The sequence below is a fragment of the Magnolia sinica genome, chromosome 8 (genome assembly GCF_029962835.1).
Source record: "Magnolia sinica isolate HGM2019 chromosome 8, MsV1, whole genome shotgun sequence".
NCBI classification, from domain to species: Eukaryota; Viridiplantae; Streptophyta; class Magnoliopsida; order Magnoliales; family Magnoliaceae; genus Magnolia; species Magnolia sinica.
This window is the reverse complement of record NC_080580.1, coordinates 3,510,381-3,531,924: the sequence shown is the minus strand read 5'-3', so window position 1 is coordinate 3,531,924 and position 21,544 is coordinate 3,510,381. Positions and strand designations below refer to the sequence as shown.

General features: G+C 41.9%; 1 protein-coding gene across 1 annotated transcript; it reads left to right on the top strand.

Annotated features, from left to right (window-relative positions):
• The first annotated feature begins 7,237 nt into the window (after positions 1–7,237).
• On the top strand, positions 7,238–8,876 carry LOC131253835 (uncharacterized acetyltransferase At3g50280-like). Its single transcript, XM_058254969.1, has one exon. It carries the CDS (start codon positions 7,260–7,262, stop codon positions 8,775–8,777), a length of 1,518 nt encoding a protein of 505 aa, XP_058110952.1. The 5' UTR covers positions 7,238–7,259; the 3' UTR covers positions 8,778–8,876.
• Positions 8,877–21,544: the final 12,668 nt, after the last annotated feature.

The window sequence follows — 21,544 nt, the reverse complement described above, 5'->3', positions numbered from 1 at the left end:
GAAGAAAATGCATTCTCAATATGCATGCATGTAATAAGGCTTTTTTAGAGTATTGAAGGGACGTGAAATGCCTACATTCAGACCCTCTGCTCTTTTTTTATTTCGTATATATCTCATGTTGGCTGGTTGCGGACTAAAATAAGGGTAAAAATGGAAAATATAATTGATATATGTAGAAATTCTACGTCAATGATTCTCGAGCACAACTGTACAACCGTCTTCTTCGTAGGGAAAATAATCAAACTGCCTGTGTGATCGGAGATCATCAGATCAAAGGACCAGAATCCTCTACAGCACCTCTTATACGCAGTGTGTTCAACACCTGAGCTCTGTGGGGCCCACTGTCATGCTTGTGTGACATATTGATGTAGAGCCGGTAGTGGATAATTTCATGGTCAAGATGGACCAGAAAAGGTCCGATAGGAGGCGGAGGTGATCCATACCGTCAGAACTTGAAATGGATATATCTTACAAATTGGAATGAGTTTGCCGACGTACATATATGATTTTGGAGTAGAAGGGGCTACTTTAGCCACCCAACCTCCTATGCCGGATTGCTTATGCTGAATTTGTGAGATTCCACCAGATCGACTGTCGACGTCCTAGATTATTTTTGTTTTTATTATTTATAGTAAGTTTTAGTTTGATTATAATTCTTCATTAGTTTAGCTTTAGGAGTATGTCTAACATGAAAAGTGCTTCGAATAATTAGGAGAATATCATGGTTGAGCCAAATAGGACACTATTTTTAGCCGAAAACCATGAGGTCTAGTGAAAATCAGGACTGTCTATAAATAGTAAATTTATTATTTATAGTAAGTTGTGATTTCTAAGAGTTTTAGTTGTAGTTAAATTCTGAAACTTCTCCCTAAGGTTCATAGCCTTATTTAAAGAGTTGTAATCTCATTTTTCATCATCAATACAATTGTTTCAATTTTTTTAGAAATTACTTTCTATTTTTCTTCTTTTCCTCGTGGATTCAAGGTATTTCTGTGAGGAGTTTAGAAAAATTTCATGAAATCGGAACAGTTATCCATGAGGAAGACAGTGCTCGACCTCATCACGCCCATTCCCAGGTCACATGTACTCCCATCACCTTACATATAAGATCGTTTCTAAAATCTCCAGGTTCACGCAGTATTGCCCCCCTGAGTTTTGGGTCAGAATGTTCTTCTTTTTTTTTGTTAGCTTGTTAGTACACCCACTGTCAGGTCAGAATGTTCTTTCATTTTAGTGTCTCTTCATCATGATGAGGCGGATCAGATAAAAGGGTCGGATGAAATTTTGTGTTTACATCTTTGAAGGCCAGTGATCAGATGGATAGGATTAAGCTCCAGCTTACTTCCTCAAACACTGTTCTGTTCTATCGTGGCATTTCCCCAGATTTGGTGGCCCATATTCTATATTCAATGATCAGACGGTTAGGATCACCATATTAGTCAGTCCATGTGAATATGATTTTCCCATGTTGGACACACTGGATTAATGGTTAGGATCACCAGATTAATGGGTCCTTTGGGTTATACGTTTTCCTCGGTGTGCATGATTGATAAATGATCCAAAGTCTCACCATTACATGTTGTAGACTTGATTACATGGCACGTGCGTGGAGCATCTCAACCATGCATGATAAAATCAATGTAAATTGAATGTGCTCACTGGCTAATGAGTGGGCCAACTTGATTTTTGTCCAGATCATATCATGGTGGGTGCACGTCGTCGACGGCTCGGATTCGTCATTTAAAGCTCTACTTCATCATGGAAGGGTTGGTTGGATAAAACGGCATATTATTTTTTTTCACGTGAGATAGCGATTCTTCTAAGAAAGTAGCGGTAAGAATGTAATTTCGACCAATCCGGTTTCTATTTTATAATTTAAAAGACACGCTCTGGACTTCTTCTTCCATCAAAATTTCTATGACAAAATTACCTTTCACCTTCTTCCAAACTACAGACTCATTGCGGATAAACCAGTACTTAGAAATTAAACAGGGGGTAATCTAGTATTTGTGGCTTTTGACATGTTTTCCTGCGCCGTTAAAACGTGCATGGGACTTTTTCACGAGAGAATTTGGACGAAAATATAATACAACATTTCCTGAGGAGCCCGTACAACAAAGTGCTCTGTGGGCCCACCAGCATGATTTGTGTGACATCCATTCCATCCATCATCTACAATATTGCATGTTAGGACATGAGCCCGAAAATAAAACTGATCCAAAGCTCGACGGGACTATACCAGAGGGAAAGGTGGGGATGGCCACTACTACCATTGAAACCTTATGGGCCGAACGGATGTTGGAAAGGTGGGGATGGCCACTACTACCATTGAAACCTTATGGGCCGAACGGATGTTTTGAATCAGGCTATTACCTTCTTCGGCACTTTCTCGATAAAATCAATGGAATTAGGTCTTTACTGGACTCGAAGTTTGGGTAAATTACCTAACGAGATTTAACCTTTCAAATATCCTAAGAGTGGCCCTCTACCAACCTTTCGTAAATTACTTGGACCAAAATACCCTTGTTCTTGTTTCAGTAGTTGTAAGGTTTTTAGGGAATAAGAAGTTACGTCGTATTTAATGCCAAGAAAGTGATGTGTACGAAACCCTTTTTTGCGCGTGGGCAAAGACCAAACTAGTAGGGCCCACATTGATGTATGTGTATAATCCATGCCGCCCATCCCTTTTGCCATGTCATTTTAGGGCTAGGGCTCAAATATCAGCCTTATCCAGAGCTCATGTGGGCCACATAATAGAAAATAATGGGGACAATGGAACCCACTGTTAGAACTTTTCACGGTCACTGTGATGTTTGTTAGAAGTGGACACTGCCCAAGTCAGGATTTTTTGGGCCCACGGCGAGCAGGCCGATAAGGTGGACGAAACGAATCACCCCATTGTGGGCCTATCAGCCTGATCTCGAGCTCGTGTGGGCCACAAAATAGAAAATAATGGTGGGGCCACATTGATGTATGTGTATAATCCATGTCATCCATCCTTTTTGGGCCCACGGCGAGCTGGCAGACAAGGTGGACGGAACGGATCACCCCATTGTGGGCCTTAGGCTGCCACCTATCCTTTCATTTGACAGTAAAGGAAGTGAACATGCAACAACCGCGACCCATATAACATGACAACCACGACCCATATAACATGATAATTATGATCCATGGTAACTACAACCCATATAATATGACAACCACGATCCAGGTAACATGACAACCACGACCCATATATCATGGCAACTATAACCCATCCAAATCACGACCCATATAACATGACAACCACGACCCTTATAACATGACAACCACGATTCATGACAACTACGACCCATATAACATAACAACCACGACCCATATAACATGACGACCACGACCCATATATGTGTTAGCTTTGATGGACGGTAATGATCTTATGTGCACCAACTTGGTGAGTACATGGGATAAACGATATCTACGTATAACATGATAATTATATGGGTCCTGGTTCTGATTTCTTGCTCTCAGATTACATCACAACCACGACCCATACCTCATGACAACCACGACCCTTACCACATCACAACCACGACCCTCATGGTTGTCATGTTATATGGATCGTGGTTGTCATTTCCTGCTCCTCCCAGATTGCATCACAACCACGACCCATACCTCATGACAACCACGACCCTTACCACATCACAACCACGACCCTCGTGGTTGTCATGTTATACAGGTTGTGGTTGTCATTTCTTGCTCCTCCCAGATTGCATCATAACCACGAACCATACCTCATGACAACCATGACCATTACCACATCACAACCACGACCCTCGTGGTTGTCATTTCCTACTCTTCCCAGATTGCATCACAATCACGACCCATACCTTATGGCAACCACAACCCTTACCACATCACAACCATGACCCTTACCACATTACAACCACGACCTTCGTGGTTGTCATATTAATGGGTCGTGGTTCTCATTTCCTGCTCTCAGATTGCATCACAACCACGACCCATACCTCATGACAACCACGACCCTTTACTACATCACAACCACTACCCTCGTGGTTGTCATGTGTTATATGGGTGGTGGTTGTCATTTCCTACTTCTCCCAGATTGCATCACAACCACGACCCATACCTCATGACAACCACGACCGTTACCACATCACAACCACGACCTTCGTGGTTGTCATGTTATACAGGTCGTGGTTGTCATTTCCTACTCTTCCTATATTGCATCACAACCACGGACCATGCTCATGACAACCATGACTATTGCCACATCACTACCACGATCCTCGTGGTTGTCATGTTATATGGGTCGTGGTTGTCATTTCCTGCTCCTCCCAGATTGCATTACGACCACGACCCATACCTCATGACAACCACGACCCTTACCACATCACAACCACAACCCTCGTGGTTGTTATGTGTTATATGAGTCATGGTTGTCATTTCCTACTCCTCCCAGATTACACCACAACCATGACCCATACTTCATGACAACCACGACCCTTACCACATCACACCACGACTCTTGTGGTTGTCATGTTATACGAGTCGTGGTTGTCATTTCCTACTCCTCCCAGATTGCATCACAATCACAAACCATACCTCATGATAACTATGACCATTACCACATCACAACCACGACCCTCGTGGTTGTCATGTTATATGGGTCATGGTTGTCATTTCCTACTCCTCCCAGATTGCATCACAATCATGACCCATATCTCATGACAACCACGACCCTTACCACATCACAACTACGACCCTCGTGGTTGTCATGTGTTATATGGGTCATGATTGTCATTTCCTACTCCCAGATTGCATCACAATCACGACCCATACCTCATGACAATTACGACCCTTACCACATCACAACCATGACCCTCATGGTTGTTATGTTATATGGGTCGTGGTTATCATTTCCTGCTCCTCCCAGATTACATCACAACCACGACCCATACTACATCATAACCACGACCCTTACCACATTACAACGTCATATTAATGGGTCGTGGTTCTCATTTCCTGCTCTCAGATTGCATGACAACCACAACCCATACCTCGTGACAACCATGACCCTTACTACATTACAACCACGACCCTCGTGATTGTCATGTTATATGGGTCGCGGTTCTCATTTCCTTTTCCTAGATTGCATGACAATCACAACCCATACATGCACATAAGATCCTTACTGTCCATCAAGGTTAAAAAAAATAACGTGCTCATCTATATGGGTCATGGTTGTCATAAGGTAAGGGTCGTGGTTGTCATGTTATATGGGTTATAGTTGTCATGGATCGTGGTTGTCATGTTATACAGATTGTGGTTGTCATGTTATATGGGTCGTAGTTGTCATGTTATATGGATCGTGGTTGTCATGTTGCCTAGATCGTGGTTGTGGTTTTCAACGTGTTCACTTCTTTTTCTATCAAACCGTTGGTACCATAACTTAAGGCCCACAATGAGGTGATCCAATCCATCTACCCTGTCGACTAGCTCGTTGTGGGCTCAAAAAGTCCTGACTTGGGCAGTATCCACTTCTATCCATCTTGTCGACTGATATTTAGGACCTTACTGCTAAAATGACACAACAAAAGGGATTATAGACGACATGGATTATAGACGGCATGGACGCTTTATTCCTAAAATGACACGGCATGGATGCCTTACCTCTAAAATGACATGACAAAAAGGATGGGCGGCATGGATTATGGACAGCATAGATTATGGACGGCATGGATGAAACACATACATCATGGTGGGGCCCATAGATCATCGAGCGCCAGCCATTGCCTGGTGGCAAAGGGGAGTAGTCAATCTGTCACTTTCTCAGGAGAGTAGTTATTTCATCTCTCAAGACCGTACAACTTCTGAACCAAGGAGAGGGGCATTTTGGTCCAAGTAATTTACAGGCATTTTGGTCCAAATAATTTATGGAAGCTTGGCAGAGGGTCACTCTTAGGATATTTGAAAGGTTGAATCTCTTTAGGGCCTGTTTGATTTTTTAAATTCATTGTAAATGCCTCGTAAATACCTACTTATTACAATTTCACCCTGTTTGGAAATAGGCAAGTACTTTTGCTTGGGAAAACGGTCCAAAAGGATTAACTTAAATTTGTGGGCCCCACCAAGTTGTATATGACATATCTGTGTTGTTCATCTACTTTACTATGACATTTTGAGCCATGAGCCGAAAAATGAGGCAGATCCAAAGTTGAAGTGGCCCACACCAAAGTAAACAGTGGCCCCAAGAGGTTTTTCATAATGGGTGTTCGATTCCCTTTTTCCTGTGGTGTGGTCCACTTGAACTTTAAATCTGTCTCATTTTTTGACTCATGCCCTAAATTCAGTTGGCATAATGGATGGGCGGTGTGGATAATCCACATACATCACAGTGGGCCCTGCAAATATTTGGCAGCATCTTCAATTTTAGGGTTGAAAAAAGTAAGAGTCAAACAAACCTAAAAAACGATGCTATAATTACACATGCAAATAATTATTATCTATCTACAATTTGCAATGCAATTAGGGTTACTTTACAAAATCAAACTGGCCCTCTGGTAATTTGCCCAAACTTTGAGGTTAGTACAAAGGACGTGAATTTCCTGCAGCACTAGTTGCAAGGAGTCTCTGCAACTGACAGTGGGGCCCGCCACGATGTCCAAGTAAAATCCAATCCGTCAATCACTTTATGCAGCTCATTTTGGATAGAGATATAAATAATTAGGCAGATTCAAGACCCAAGTGGACCACACTACAGGAAACAGCGGGAAAGGGAAACGCTCACCATTGAAATCTTCCTGGGGCTCACTCTGATGTTTATATGCTATCCAAACTGTTCATAAGAAGATCCCCACCAGAATGAAGGACGGAAAAATCTTTCCAGTCTGATCCAAAACTTATATGGGCCCCAGTGCGGCTTCAATGGTAGAAGTTCAATATCCACTTTTCTTATAATGTGGCCCATTTGAGTATTCAATATAGATAATTTTTTATCTCTCAACGTAACATGAGCGATAAAAACTGATGGACGGAGTGGATTTCACACCGACATTACAGTGGACCCCACAGACTTGGTGTTGTAGGAACTCCCTAATCAGGTGTTGCAGAAGACTCGCGTCCAAAAGCTAAAAACAGCAACAACAAAACAAAACCCCCAGATGCATGCACCCAACCCCACTCCTCTCCCCTATATAAACCCCACCCTCACTCCATTCCCACTCGCCCACAGCGAAACAAAAAAAACATCCACAGCGAAAATGTCTACTGTCCCAGCTTTCTCTCCCACACTAATATCCAAATCCACCGTCTTTCCCACCCAAAACTCCACCCTCCCAAACCTCAGACTCTCAGTCTCAGATCTTCCAATGCTCTCCTGCCAATACATCCAGAAAGGCGTCTTACTCACTCGCCCTTCCTTACCGTCCGACGCCCTCATCTCTATCCTCAGACGTGGCCTCTCCGAAACCCTCTCCCACTTCCCTCCCCTCGCCGGCCGTCTGACTACCGATCCCGCCGGCCACATCCACATCTCCTGCAACGACGCCGGGGTCGACTTTGTCCACGCCAATGCCGGAAACCTCACGCTCTTCGACGTCCTGTCCCCCGTCCACGTTCCGGATTCCGTCAAGGGGTTTTTCTCCTTCTCGTTTGACGGCGTCGTCAGTTATGACGGCCATTTCCGCCCGTTGCTCGCCGTCCAGGTGACAGAGCTGGCTGACAGTGTCTTCATCGGCTGCGCCGTTAATCACGCCGTCATTGACGGGACGTCGTTCTGGAACTTCTTCAATGCGTTCGCCGAGGTCTGCCGGGGCGCGAGGTGGATCTCGAGGCTGCCAGATTTCCGCCGAAACTTCTTCGGCGAGTCGACGGCAGTGCTGAGATTCCCTGACGGAGCCCCGACAGCGAAGTTCTCCGGCGACGGGCCGTTGCGGGAACGGATGTTCCATTTCAGCAGGGAGGCGATCCTCGAGCTGAAGTCGCAAGCTAACGGACGGAAACAGCTGGGCGATAACGGCGTCCACGTGGCGGAGATGATGCGGAAGGAAAGCCACGACGATCCACGGATCAGTAACGGAAAGATAACGTCCGTCTTGCAATGCCTTCCGCAAAGCAGCCTCTGGAAACATCAAGATCCACAGGCCGTGGTGGATCGAAGGGCAGAGATCTCGTCCTTCCAAGCGCTCTGCGCGCAGCTGTGGCGATCCATCACGCGTGCGAGGAAGCTACCCGCAGCTGCCGATACCACGTTCCGGATGGCGGTGAACTGTCGCCACAGGATCGAGCCACGTGTCAACGCTCTGTACTTCGGAAACGCGATCCAGAGTATCCCAACCGTCACTTCCGTGGGGGAGGTCCTGTCTCAGGACTTGAAGTGGTGCGCAGGCCTTTTAAATAAGAGCATTGCGGCGCACGGGGACGCTAATGTGCGCCGGGTGGTGGAGGATTGGGAGAGGGACCCGAAGTGCTTCCCGCTGGGGAACTTCGAGGGGGCGTCCATCACGATGGGGAGTTCGGCCCGATTTCCTATGTACGATAACGATTTCGGGTGGGGCCCACCCGTAGCGGTACGTAGCGGGCGGGCGAATAAGTTCGATGGGAAGATATCGGCGTTTCCGGGTCGTGAAGGGGGTGGGAGCGTGGAGCTCGAGGTTTGCCTGAAGCCCGATACGATATGCGCGCTTGAGGCCGATACGGAGTTCATGCAGTACGTTACAAGGACAGGCGTAGGTAACGGTCACGTCCGGAGGTTTGTCCTCTTTCCCAAAATAGATTAGTCATTTGATACTCTTATCACTCAGCCCATGCTTGATGATTAGGTACTGTGGGGCGCACCTTATTGATTTGTTTTATATCCATCCCGTCCATCCGTTTCTCCAGCCCATTTTAAGATGTAGTCTTAAAAATTATGAAGAGCTACATCGGAAGTGGACCACACCACGTGATTGAGCGCCTCACCATTAAAAACTCTAAAGGGCCCATTTTAAGGATTTTTTTAAAGTTTATTTGCAATCCAACTCTTGATGATTTCAAGAATACCCAGATGAAGGTAAAATATAAAGATAGGGTTGATCCGAAACTTTTATGGCTTACAAAAAGTTTTTAATGTTCATTTATCACTATTTCTAATGATATGGTTTACCTGAGATTTAGTTCTTCTTATGGTTTGGGAAACACATCCTAAAATGATACGAGAAAATAGATGGACGGCGTAGATATATATAAAAAATACATGAGGTAGGACCCACACGTATAGGTAACAACCAATGAACCTGACAACTCTGATTAATAGACTCTTTTTTATGACAGTTGGAACGATATATCTTTCAGTTAATTGGTCTATTTTAGAAGGTTTTGATTTTAGTGAATGGTAATGCACGTGAGTAATTAGTTTTGTGCATAAGTGTGAAGCATTTCGATTAAATATCAAAGTGTTTCTATGTTACCGTGATGTACAATGGATAGTACGCATGCACCAAGATGGAATACTTTTTAGTTTATGATTAAATCTTGATTTTTTTTTAAATTTAATTCTAAATTAGAATTTAATTAGAGCATTTATTTTTAAATTAGGAATTTTTAAGTAAATTTAGAAATTTAGATTTAAAGTCTAGAATTTCTAAAACCCACAACATATATTGAATCTATACACAATCGTAAATCTACAATCTAAATCATTTAACTTTGATATTTTTGTTTATAAATCTTAAACATAAATTGGTTTAAGGTATTCTAGCAACCTAGAGTGAACTAAGAATTTAAGGTGAGGGATCCTTTTAAGCTTATAAACTTTCAATATAGAAAAGCTATAGTTTTAACATTGTTTCATGGAAAAATTCTAATTTTTGTTACACAATTTTGATACGGTGATGCATTGATCTAATTTATTTTATTTAATTCTTATATATTTTTTCATATTAAAATGTTTAATTAGAGTTGATGTGTGTATTGAGATAATTAATTCTCAAAACTATGCCTTATTGTTAAACTATGCACAAACAGGACCTATAAGATGTGTATAGTTCACGCATCGGATGGGTCAGATGTTTAAATCAAGGAATGAATGATATTATTAGAACCTAACCAACCTAAATTATATTTTTGTAACTTTTAACTTAGCGGGTTTAGCTCATGTGTGGATATACTTCATCGGCTCACAATAATGGTTGGTTTTATGTACATGTGTGTCATATACTTGAAACATTTGGACGTCCATCTAGGTCCATGAGACTGTTCGGCACCATATTGATATCCTTTAAAAATAAAAAAACACATTTGGATGTCCCATACCATAGGATACTATTCGACACCATATCGATATGTAACATGGCTACCCATGTCAGGTTTATATTTAGAACAACTTCCATATTAGATACTTGCATTGAGAATGGACCTAGAACAAATTATGTGATGATTGTGATGTACACGCTACTTTTATTTATGGTTTGTGACTTAGATGGCCTAAACAATTATTGAAATTTCACTTCATGGCTATGACCATGAGAATGGCGAAATTTGGTATAAATCAGATTATCTAGTGACCATGAGATGGCACGAATGATGGACACATTACTTTATGACCATGACTCATGGTAGGCACGTATTTGTGTCAAGGACACATTGACATGCATGGACCATAGGATTCAATGTGGGTTAAGAGTCTATATGGAATTATTTATGATTATAAGATGATTGGAAGGACCTCTAAGTTCGTAAGACCTTACCATAATTAGATTGTATGTAAACTAGATTAACTTAGTAATTGATTAATCATGTAATCATGGTACCATGGGATGCTAGGATGTCGTCATATCACAACTCCCCATCAAGGATAGGGTTGGATGTTTCCAAGTTACAACTAGATAAACAACTCCCCTCGTCTTGGGATGTGCCCAGAATTAGGGGTCAGGACGGGTCAAGCTATGGCCCACCACTTTCTAGGCTTGAAATGTTGCTAGGCATTGTCGGGTACATAATTTCCCACACCTAATTTTGCTTTGAACAAGACATGGTGGATCCATCTCTCCTAAAGTGCATTAAATGCATACATGCATTTTAACGGAAGTACATTATTTTGAAAGTTACTTTTTGCTGTATATGTTGATATATTATATTTACTTATGATTTGGATGTTATGTTATCTTGGGGGGAAACCATCACTGAGTATGGTTAACTCACCCTTGGAATTTTGAACAAATAAATGATGCAGGTGACGATAGGTAAATGAAAATATGGAGCAAGATGATGAATCGAAGATAAATGGCCTTTCTTGTCCAAGGAGGAGCTCGAAGAATCCGCAGCCTAAAAAGTAGCTTATTTTTAGTTTTTCATGTATTTAGGGATTTGAACTTAGACTAATAGAATAATAATAAGTCCCAATTGTGTAAACATGTACATACATGTGAACTTATTTTATGAAGATGAATACTTGTGGTTGTTTAATTTTTATGTTGAATGTCAATCTCTTTGATGCATAGAAATTATGAATTACCTTAATAATAATCGCATGCACATAAAATAATATTAGGAAACTCGATCAGGTCTAAAGTGCAGAACTTAGGATGTGAGTTTCAGGGCATTATACATCGTTCGTCCGGATGATGGTTTTGATCTCGGTCGTGACAACATTGATGTTGGTGGTCTTCGAAAAAGGATTCCAGTCGACCTTCATACCCTCCTTGTTAGGAAACTTCAGAAGGCTTTTATCAATGTTTTCTTGGATTATATTCCAAAAAATGACACAATTCTTAGTGGAATGGGTTTTGGAACCATGTCACTTGTAATATTCTCTTTTTCAACTCTTTAGCCAATAGAATCTTCTGATAATTAGAGAGTTTGATAAATATCACCTTTAACAATAGGTCAAAGATTTCGCCAACCTTAGTAATGTCGAAAGAGTATTACTTCAAGAATTCGGGGATACCTTTCCAGGGATTCACACCTACAAAGGTTTGAACCTCAAAACATTTTCAAGCCAGATATTCATATAGTTATTTGCTTGCCACCTCCATAATGGCCAACTCATAGTTAGCATCATGCCCTTCAAATGATCATTAACTCGTAGTTATGATCGCAATAGAACATGCCTTGCGAGGAGTTCATTTGGTGATTTTTCTTGCGGAGGATCCATTCATAGCAGGTGGATCTAGTTAACAATTCAAACTGGTCTCCAAAGTGCATGCCTTCAAACTTCTTGCGAAGCTTAAGGTCTATGCTGTCTAAAGAGAGTTTGTTAAACTTGGCCTCATAAAGCATTATGGGGCACCAGTTTTTGGCGCCCTTGAACGGAGTAATGAACTACCCAGCCAATTTACTAGGCAATTTGTATGATAAATCGGCTTTAAAGACCTCAGGTTAGTACAATGGAATTATATATGAAACCTCTCCTCCATCATGAGCAAGGTCTGGATTTTGTAAGGAGGTTTATGTACCAGGTAAAGGTTGCTTCCGTCAAGGAGTTACCAAACAACCTTAGTTTCAAGAAATCATGGGTTGATACCTCACCACATTGCATGGTGAACCGACTGATGTGCTTGACTATGAAAGTTTCACGCTCTATAAAATAGAGTAAACTCGGGAAACCTAAATCCTCTGGGTAGCTTAAAGTATTAATCTAGCTACCTACTCAAGATAGGGTTTTTTGTAAATTGCTCGAGCAACTCGTCGGTCGTTCGACGGTACACCATATTCTTAGATGAGTCCTATGATGTTATCCCGACCAAGAGATCGTTGTGTCTACATAGGATATTATTGCCTTTGCACCACTTGGTTAACAGTCTCCAAAAGCGATGGGATGGGACGTTGCCTCTAGTTATCTCAACCCTCTGTTAGCCTTGTGGAATAGTCAGTTGCCCCCTAAGATTATCAACACTACTTTGGAATTACTACCCCACCCCCCACCCCAAAAAAAAAAAGTATATGAAGATTATGAGGGTCAGCAAATTCTTGTTGGCTATATTGTTGACAGTTTAAGTCATTTCTCCTTGCCACCAACAAGGGTGGTATCGATTGGCGTTGGCCTTCGACCTAGCTAACCCTAGTAGGTAGTTCAGCTGGAAGTTATGCCTCTTGTTCTGCAGCAGAACTATTGACGGATTGTATGTTCACATACGTCAAAAGTCTTCCAAAGAAAGTTTCAAACACTTTAGAGAACGACTCTGCTTGGGCCTTATTGTCCTCTGCAATCTGTTGAAGATCTCCTTGTAAGGTGAGGATGTGATTTACAATATCTCTGAGGGTCGATCATTGTGAAGAAGATCCTACGCCCACATCGATGAGTTCCAATTGCTTTTCTTCGTCATGTGATTATCCTACAACTTAAAGAAGAAAACAAGCCATCCTTGCTTTTCCTACCATCTTATTTTATTGAAAAACATTAAGAATAGCATATTACCATCCTACTAAGTATGCCAAAAAAATATTATTATTTAATTAAACATAAGGCCACATGGGTTAACGGATGACATGTATATCAAACATGTCCTCTCTTATATCCAATCAGGTTCCTACCTTCACTCAGATACAGATATTGGAGCAGAAACCGTCAAGTATTTTTCTCAACTTTTCTCATCCGACATCCCCATGCCCACCCCTGACCTGCTCCATTGCATCCCCCCTCTTATACCCAATCACATGAATGCGATGTTATTGCATCCTCCGTCCTTAGAGGAAGTAAAAGCTACTACCTTCTTCATCCTTGCCGACAGTGCTCCTAGCCCTGATGGCTTATCGGGAGGCTTCTTCACTTCCTGTTAGAACATCATTCAGAACAATCTTCTGCTGGCAGCCATCAATTTTTTCCAAGGAGGCCAAATTCTCAGATCCTTTCGGTGTACATCGATTTTCCTCATTCCAAAAAAAGCAGATCCAGCCAGCTTCTCAAACTTCAAGCCCATCAGCCTTTGCAACTGTGTGCACAAGATATTCTCTAAAATTATTGCCTCCAGGCTATCCAATATCCTTCCATCAATTATATCTAGTGAACAAAGTGCCTTTACCAAGGATAGTTTCATAACAGAAAGCATATCCATAGCTTCAGAAATGGCCTTCGATATTAACAGGAAAACAGTTGGGGGAAACATTATATTCAAGATGGACATGAAGAAGGCCTATGATAGAATGGAATGGGTTTTCATCGAGAAGGTTCTCCTCTCCTTTGGTTTCAGCCCTGAGTGGGTCTGCTTAGCACAACAATGCTGGGAGGGCTGCTGGTTTTCGATCATCATCAATGGAAAATCTTTCGGCTTCTTCCAATCATCTAGGGGCCTCCGCCAGGGAGATCCCCTCTCCCCGTCTACTTTCATTATAACTTCGGAGGTCTTGAGTCGAGGCCTCAAGACCCTTTTCCAATCTGGAGCTTGCCTCCACTTCAAACTTCTTAGGGATAGCACGCCTATCACCCACTTACTGTTTGCTGATGATACAATTCGCTTTCTCAATGGCAGGATATCTTCCATCTGTGTCTTCCTATCCTTTAGCCTATCCTATGAGAAAGGTTCGGGGCAGAGAGTCAACACTTCTAAAAGCTGCTTCATCCTTCCAAAGAAGGCCTCAATTGGAAGGGCGAGACAGATTGCTCACCTCACTGGCTTCTAACAATCCTATTTCCCTCTCACTTACCTAGGAGCTCCGCTAGTCAAAGGGAAGGTTTGATGTTAGCACCTTCAGCCCCCCATACACAAAATTGGTCTTCGGATCGTGGGTTGGAAGGCCAAACTCCTCAACCAGGCTGCTAAATTGGTGTTAATTAAACACGTCCAGAATAGTATTCCTATACATATCCTCTCAGCTCTCCACATACCAAAAAAATCCTACCATCAGATTGATAGAATGCTAGCCTCCTTCTTTTGGGGTAGCTCAGAAACTACCTCCTGTCGGCATTGGGTCAGATGGAGTGAATTATGCTATCCCATTAGCGAAGGTGGGTTAGGCATTAGAAGATTTGAAGATATTATGTTTGCTTTTCACTGCAAGATGGCATGGAGACTTCTAGAAGGAACATCTCTATGGGCCAAACTATTCCATACGAAATACTTCACCAAATACATTATCGCAAGAAATCAGGCCAACATTGGAGGATCAAGTATTTGGGTTCAAGTTAGAAGTTCGCTTCCTTTTTGCATCCTCAACTCGAGATGGCTGATCGGCAACGGCAACGTTAAATTCTGGTTGCAGAATTGGACTGGTAATGGTCTGCTTATTGGAGCAACTCTTGCCCCTCTCTTGGCCCCTCTAAAGAGGCCTTAGTGAAGGATTATTGGAATCAAGCAGAAGGCTGGAACCTTTCATCTTTAGAATCCTTTCTCCCTGCATCTGTAATCCGGATTATCCAAGACAGCAGTATTTCTCTATCAAATAGACATGATAAGCTCATCTGGAATCTTACTCCGTTTGGAAAATTCTCCTCTAAATCAGCCTGGAATGCCAACCGTGCCTCTCGCCCCAAACAGCCCTGGACCTCCTGGGCCTAGAACAAATTTCTTCCACCAAAAATAGGCATTTTCATGTGGAAAGTGATGCATGGAGCTACCCCTGTTGATGCTACAATTCAAAAAATTGGCATTAATCTGGCTTCAAAGTGTGAATGTTGCAGGTACCCTAGCCCAAATCTTACTGATATCCATCAACCCCAACCGGCCCCCTTAGCAACCTCACCCGCCCAGGCCATCTTCACTTCTCCCTCTTCTCCAACTTCAGCCAGTCCGACTCAACTTCCTCTCCCTCCCCTCATGGTGTCCAGCCACGTCGCACAGGTCCAGCCGTATACCCAAACTAACCACCAGCCTGTTGCACCCTCTCTCCACAACATCGGAGACCTCAACCACCTTCTATATAATGGTCTGGTAGCATCCCAAGTCTGGAGACTCTTCGCTCAACTTCTCAAAGTTCACCTCATTCTGGGACAATCCATATCTGACCGGATCAATCAATGGACACTAGCGACCAGAAAATCTATATCTTGAAAGATTCTTCGTGGCATCATTCCCCCTCTCATCATCTAGGAGCTATGGATTAGTAGAAATGCAGCGAGATTTGACAATCGCCCCTTCTCAGCAGCCGCAACCATTGCCAATATATCTAGATGGATCAGAGATCTTCAACCCCTCCTGCCTCATCTGGATATCTCCTCTGGTCATGGTCTGATTATTAAGCGAGCTCTGGGAATGAACATCCCATCTCCACCTATCTCGCTTTCGGCTCAAATCATCACTTGGTGCAACCCCCCGCCTGGATGGGTTAAGCTGAATGTGGACGATTCAGCTGGGGGAAAACCAGGCGAGGGGGGTGGTGGCGGCATCTGTAGGGATCACCTGGGAAACTTTATCTTCGCTTTCCACAACAAATATGGCCCGTGCTCTAGCTGATGGTCTTACCCATTGCAGAGATTATGGCCTGTCTCAAATCATGGCAAAAACTGACTCGCATGTCATCTTTGAAGCTTTGACTGTTCCAAATAGATTAAGCAGCTGGAACATTTGGTACCATCTGGCTATCATCCAGCAAATGTCCCAAGCCCTCAACATCCACTTCAGCTTTACCCTCAGGGAAGGTAATGTTGTTGCTGACGGTCTCGCTAAATTGGCTAGTGGGGGTGCTCCGAACAACCTCTATTTGCATCAGAATGATCTCCCTAGGCCCATTAGAGGCTCCATTCTTCTGGACAGATCCAAGCTCGACCATGTCAGATTATCCAAACCAAAAACAAGGGTTGGCTAGCTCACATTCTTCTTCCTTCGTCGTTCGCAGTGGGCAGCCTACCGTCGGGTGTTGGGAGTGGGATATGTCAGGGGTCTTTTTGCTGGTGGTGGTTTTCAGCTTGCTTCTAGTCTCAGCTCAGGTGGCTGAGTTCTTTCCAGCTTTTCTCTCTTTTGGTAGCTATGGTTGGGTTGTTTCCTTGGCTTCTGAAGTGCTGCCCTGCTGTGGGTCTGGCAGTTTGCCTAGCTTCTCCTCTTCTCTATGCCTTCATTTTGGTTTTCCCTTTTCCTTTTCTGCCCTTCTAGCTTAGCCTTGTATACATCCTCCTTATGATAGGCTGGGTCCGATTCCTTTTTGTTTGGACCCGCCCGAATGGCTGTACATCCCATTTTCCAATTAATGAAATGATAGTGGATTGGTTAAAAATAAATAAAAAGGATAGTGCGAGCATGCTAGAGTCATACTCGACTCGAGTTCAATTGAACGCTTTCGACCTTAAGTGCCAAATTAGTCATAGGATCAAACCTACGAAAGTGAACCTGAATGTCCAGCCACTAATGTTACAGTGACATGTGATTTAGAAGGGGAGGGTTAGTCCTTCTGAATGTATCATTTTTACCTTAAGCAAATGAGTTTTCTTTCAATGGTAATCTCGACCTCATGTGTTTTTTAAAAATATAGCAATTGATGAAAAGAATTAAAAGATTAAAGGTTGAAATATTTATTTTATTGAGATTTATAATAGAGTTCAATATAATCAGTGAAGAAATAAAATAATTGAGGCAGATGGTCAGTAAGATGTGACCAGAGTTTGATCTTCCAAAAAAGGATTCAATTGATTGGGAATCTGACGATGATGGATTGTGGATATTTACACCACTTTTATGTATACGATAATGATGACACTAGACAACAACAATTTAAACTACCCTAAATTCAAGACATTTTATAGCAAGGCTAGACAAAAATTGAGGAACGGTAGTAGAGAAAGGCTCAAAGCTACGGATAAAATACGTAGCTAAAAACTATGGCTACGGTTATAATCAATAAAAACGATTTGATTATAAATAAAAACGATGAGGGGAGGGAGAGGAAGTTTTGGTTTAATTATGGCATCGATTAAACCAAAAATAAATACAGCTATGGATAATATTTGTAGATAAAAGAGGAACAAGATCCGTAGCAATAAGTTTAAGATAATAAGAGCTACGGTTACTGGATAAAGAACTACAGTAAAAAGCCGTAGCCATTTTATATACAAAAAATATATGTAATAATAGTACCTCTTACCATTGTAGTACATGCCCTAATAGAAATTATAATAATGGTGCGGCCATTCAAGCATGTAGAATTAACAGACCTCATGACACATGCATCTCCTAAGCATGTTAAAAGAAAAAAATGAAGATGATACACTGCTGGAGACAAATGTAAAACCCACTCTCTATCCCATACCTGATCATCTCCAAAACCACACTGCATTTATGTCAGGAAACTGATCATTTGTAGAAGATGGAATAAAGAGTAATGTGTAGCTGAAACTTCTAGCCAGATGCTCCTGTCTTCTGCATGAGGTTTGTCAATCCATTCACTGAATTAAATCAAGTTGTTCCATCTAACTCTTCACTCTATTTGATGCACAATGTAATATACTATGATGAAATGTGAGGGGCACAGCCTGCAATTGCCTAGCAGGCTAGTGTTCTGGTTTTTGAAGTCCATCATCTTAGACAATTTGAAAATGAATAAATAATATAAGATATAATGCCTGCACCAATATCTCATCAAAAATCCCACAAAGTTCAGACTTAGCATTCACAACTAGTGCTATTATTTTGAAATGCTTCACTTGAAGCAGCATAGCCTACAAGAAAATAATTTCAATACCTGTAACGCCAGATAAATTGCCATGCACATTCAATTCCCTATTAAGCACAACACACCAATATGCCAACGTTCAAGCCCAAACTCCATCAAGCCAGATGTTAACCATCTAGCAGGTTCTGGTTGAGATTTCGCAATTATCTCACTTTGAGATATAGGGTTTACATAACCACTCCCAATTATAGCTGGACCTCTCTTTGGAAAAAAAAAACCATTAATATTGCTCCACATCGAGTGCTTGCATGTATTTGGGAGAGTGATCATCTGTATTGAGATCTCTTTGCCATCTTGGCTATAAAGATCTTCGAAGGTTATGGAATTAGTCCGAGCAGACTTGGATTTCCCGTCACGTCTTTTAATTTCCTTTCATTCTGGGAAGAATTAGCTTCTCAAACCTTTGTAGTCGTCATGAAAGAATTGATCATATTAGGAAAGGTTTTCAGTTTTGATAAAATTGTGTGAGATGGCCTTACTGAGTATATCAGGATTACAATAGACTTCCTTTCTCATTAGGTCTTCGTAAGCTTTCCAAGCACACTACTTGGCTACACATGTCGTTCGTATAAAGGCCATGTATCCTTCGTTATAATATCTCATATGCGAACGCGCATACAATTTTGAGTTGTTCTACTTGTGGCAGGTGATATGCCATCAAAGAATGAGAAATGAAATATATCCTCAAGGTGTGAGTAGAATTTCTCTTGTTATTTACTCCTAATGCCGACACATACACACATTTCATTGATATGTGTGGACACGCCAAGATAGGTTCAGCATAGCCGTACCAAGACAGGTGTAAACACATTGATAATAACTTAACAAAAAAACGTCCGGACTATGGGACCCATTTCAGATGCATCGATTAAACCAAAAATAAATAAAAACGATTTGATTATAATGTCCTAATTAGTAAATTGCTTGACATCTGATGGACGGTTAAGATGACAAGGAGTCGTAAGCTAATTTTACGTGTATAAACTATCTACAGTGCGAGTACTGATTTGGACCTATTAATGTATATTTTGTGTATATACTAAATAGAAAATCGTTTATGCATGTGTATGGAACACCGCACCCTACCAGAGTATCAAACCAGAAAGAGGCTAGATCCAATGTGCAATTAGCATGGTTAAAAGAGGCTCGGACTCACTCGTCCGATCTCAAATCGAGGTAGGACTCGCCCGAGTCAGGGGTGAATCAGCCCGACTCGTGATGTCAAACCAGATAGGCTTATGGACAGAGGCCCAAGAGATCGGCCTGGGCGCCTCGTCTTTTAGGCCCAAAACTGACTGGGCCCCACACACTGGCCTAACAATGGGCTGGATCTCAAACAAGGGTCTATCCTAGTAAAGTGGATCATCACGTGGATAGCCGTTATAGACAAACGGACCCTCTTGAGCACATGTGCCTTCTTGGCACGTGTGGTGATAATTTCTGTACCATATGGAGAAATGCTATTAGTGCACCCGCTCGAGGAAATGAGTCACACGTGTGTGAGATAGGAGCTAATCATCAGATGACGGCCCACTGTAGAAGCAGTGTCTCCAAAATCAAAAAAGCCCATAGGATCATCAGGTGCGCCAGATAGCCGTGCACAAAACAAATGAACAACTAAAGAGTATTAACCAACAGTCCCAAATAGATGTACATGTGTGGCCCACCTGATTTTTTAGATATTGAATTCTCTCAGTGCTGACGAGCAGATGAGTGGCTCTGATGTCGCAGAAGCATGCCTAGTTACAATCTCTACAATCGAGCGAGTGCACACAAGCTGCACGTACACCCCCTTTTTTGAGCAATTAAGCATAACCCAGGCTATCATGGGCGGGCCTGGGCTTGCTTCGGCCCATTTTGAACTGTTGGGGGTAAGCCTATTCAAAATTTCGATTTTCCTGGGCCGTAGCCTGGCCCATTTATATGTGAGAGACAAGTGGGCCCACCAGCCCATTTGATCACCTTCACCTTAACCGTCCATTTTCAATCCCTTTAATTGTACGGATTCGATGATCCAATCACGGATTTTTGTTTTGTCCATGTGCAATCCACGGTGAATTGTTCCTATCCAACCGTCTTTGTTGATCATAGGTGGGCCCTATTGGGCCAACCCAAGAATCCGTACTGAGCGTTTGCTCCTTAAATCCTTTTTGGTAAACTATCATACCTCCTTCTTTTCTGTGAAGCATCTGGAAGATCTAAGGCAGCAGTAATCAAAAGATACGTGGCCCACATCTTTCAACAGTATACAGGCGTTTTGAATGTTTACAAGTGTGTCTCACGGTTCGATAATCTAGACCGTTTATATGTCATACCCCACATTGAAAGAATTATCTCCTTAAAATTATTTCATGAGAAAAATCGTAATACATCCGTTTATGTCCAATACATCAACGATAAAAAAGGAAAATATACCATTGGTTCAGATTTTACTAGAACATATACTGAATTTTGTACTGAAATCATGATTTTTTTTTTTTTTTGCAGCTAGTAATATATCCGTATAAATGGTCAACGACTCAACGGTCTGGATTATCTAAATGTGGGCCTTTTTTCATAAATGAAAATCTGTTTACACGTGCAAAGATGCAGTCGAAACGTTTAATTAAATTTTCTTCCGAGAAAAGTCTGATACTCTAGCGAGCATGATGGATCATACACAGGCACCTAGAAATTATTTTTCGGATCTGTAAACCGTACATTCTGACTATTGGATTTATGCATATTTACTGGACGGTCAGAAATGAGAAACATCCAACGGCCCTATATCATCCTAGAATCGTTTGAGAATTAGAGGTTATGATTGCTCAAGAGGAATATGATTTAAAGACGGTAGAATTCACATTTCATTCGGTTTAATTTCAGTTAATAAGTGTCATTTGTACTATTTAAGAGTGCATGTGTATCAAGCTTCATACACTGCCAGAGTATCAAATAACTCCCCTCTTCTTCTACGCGCTACAGCTGTTAC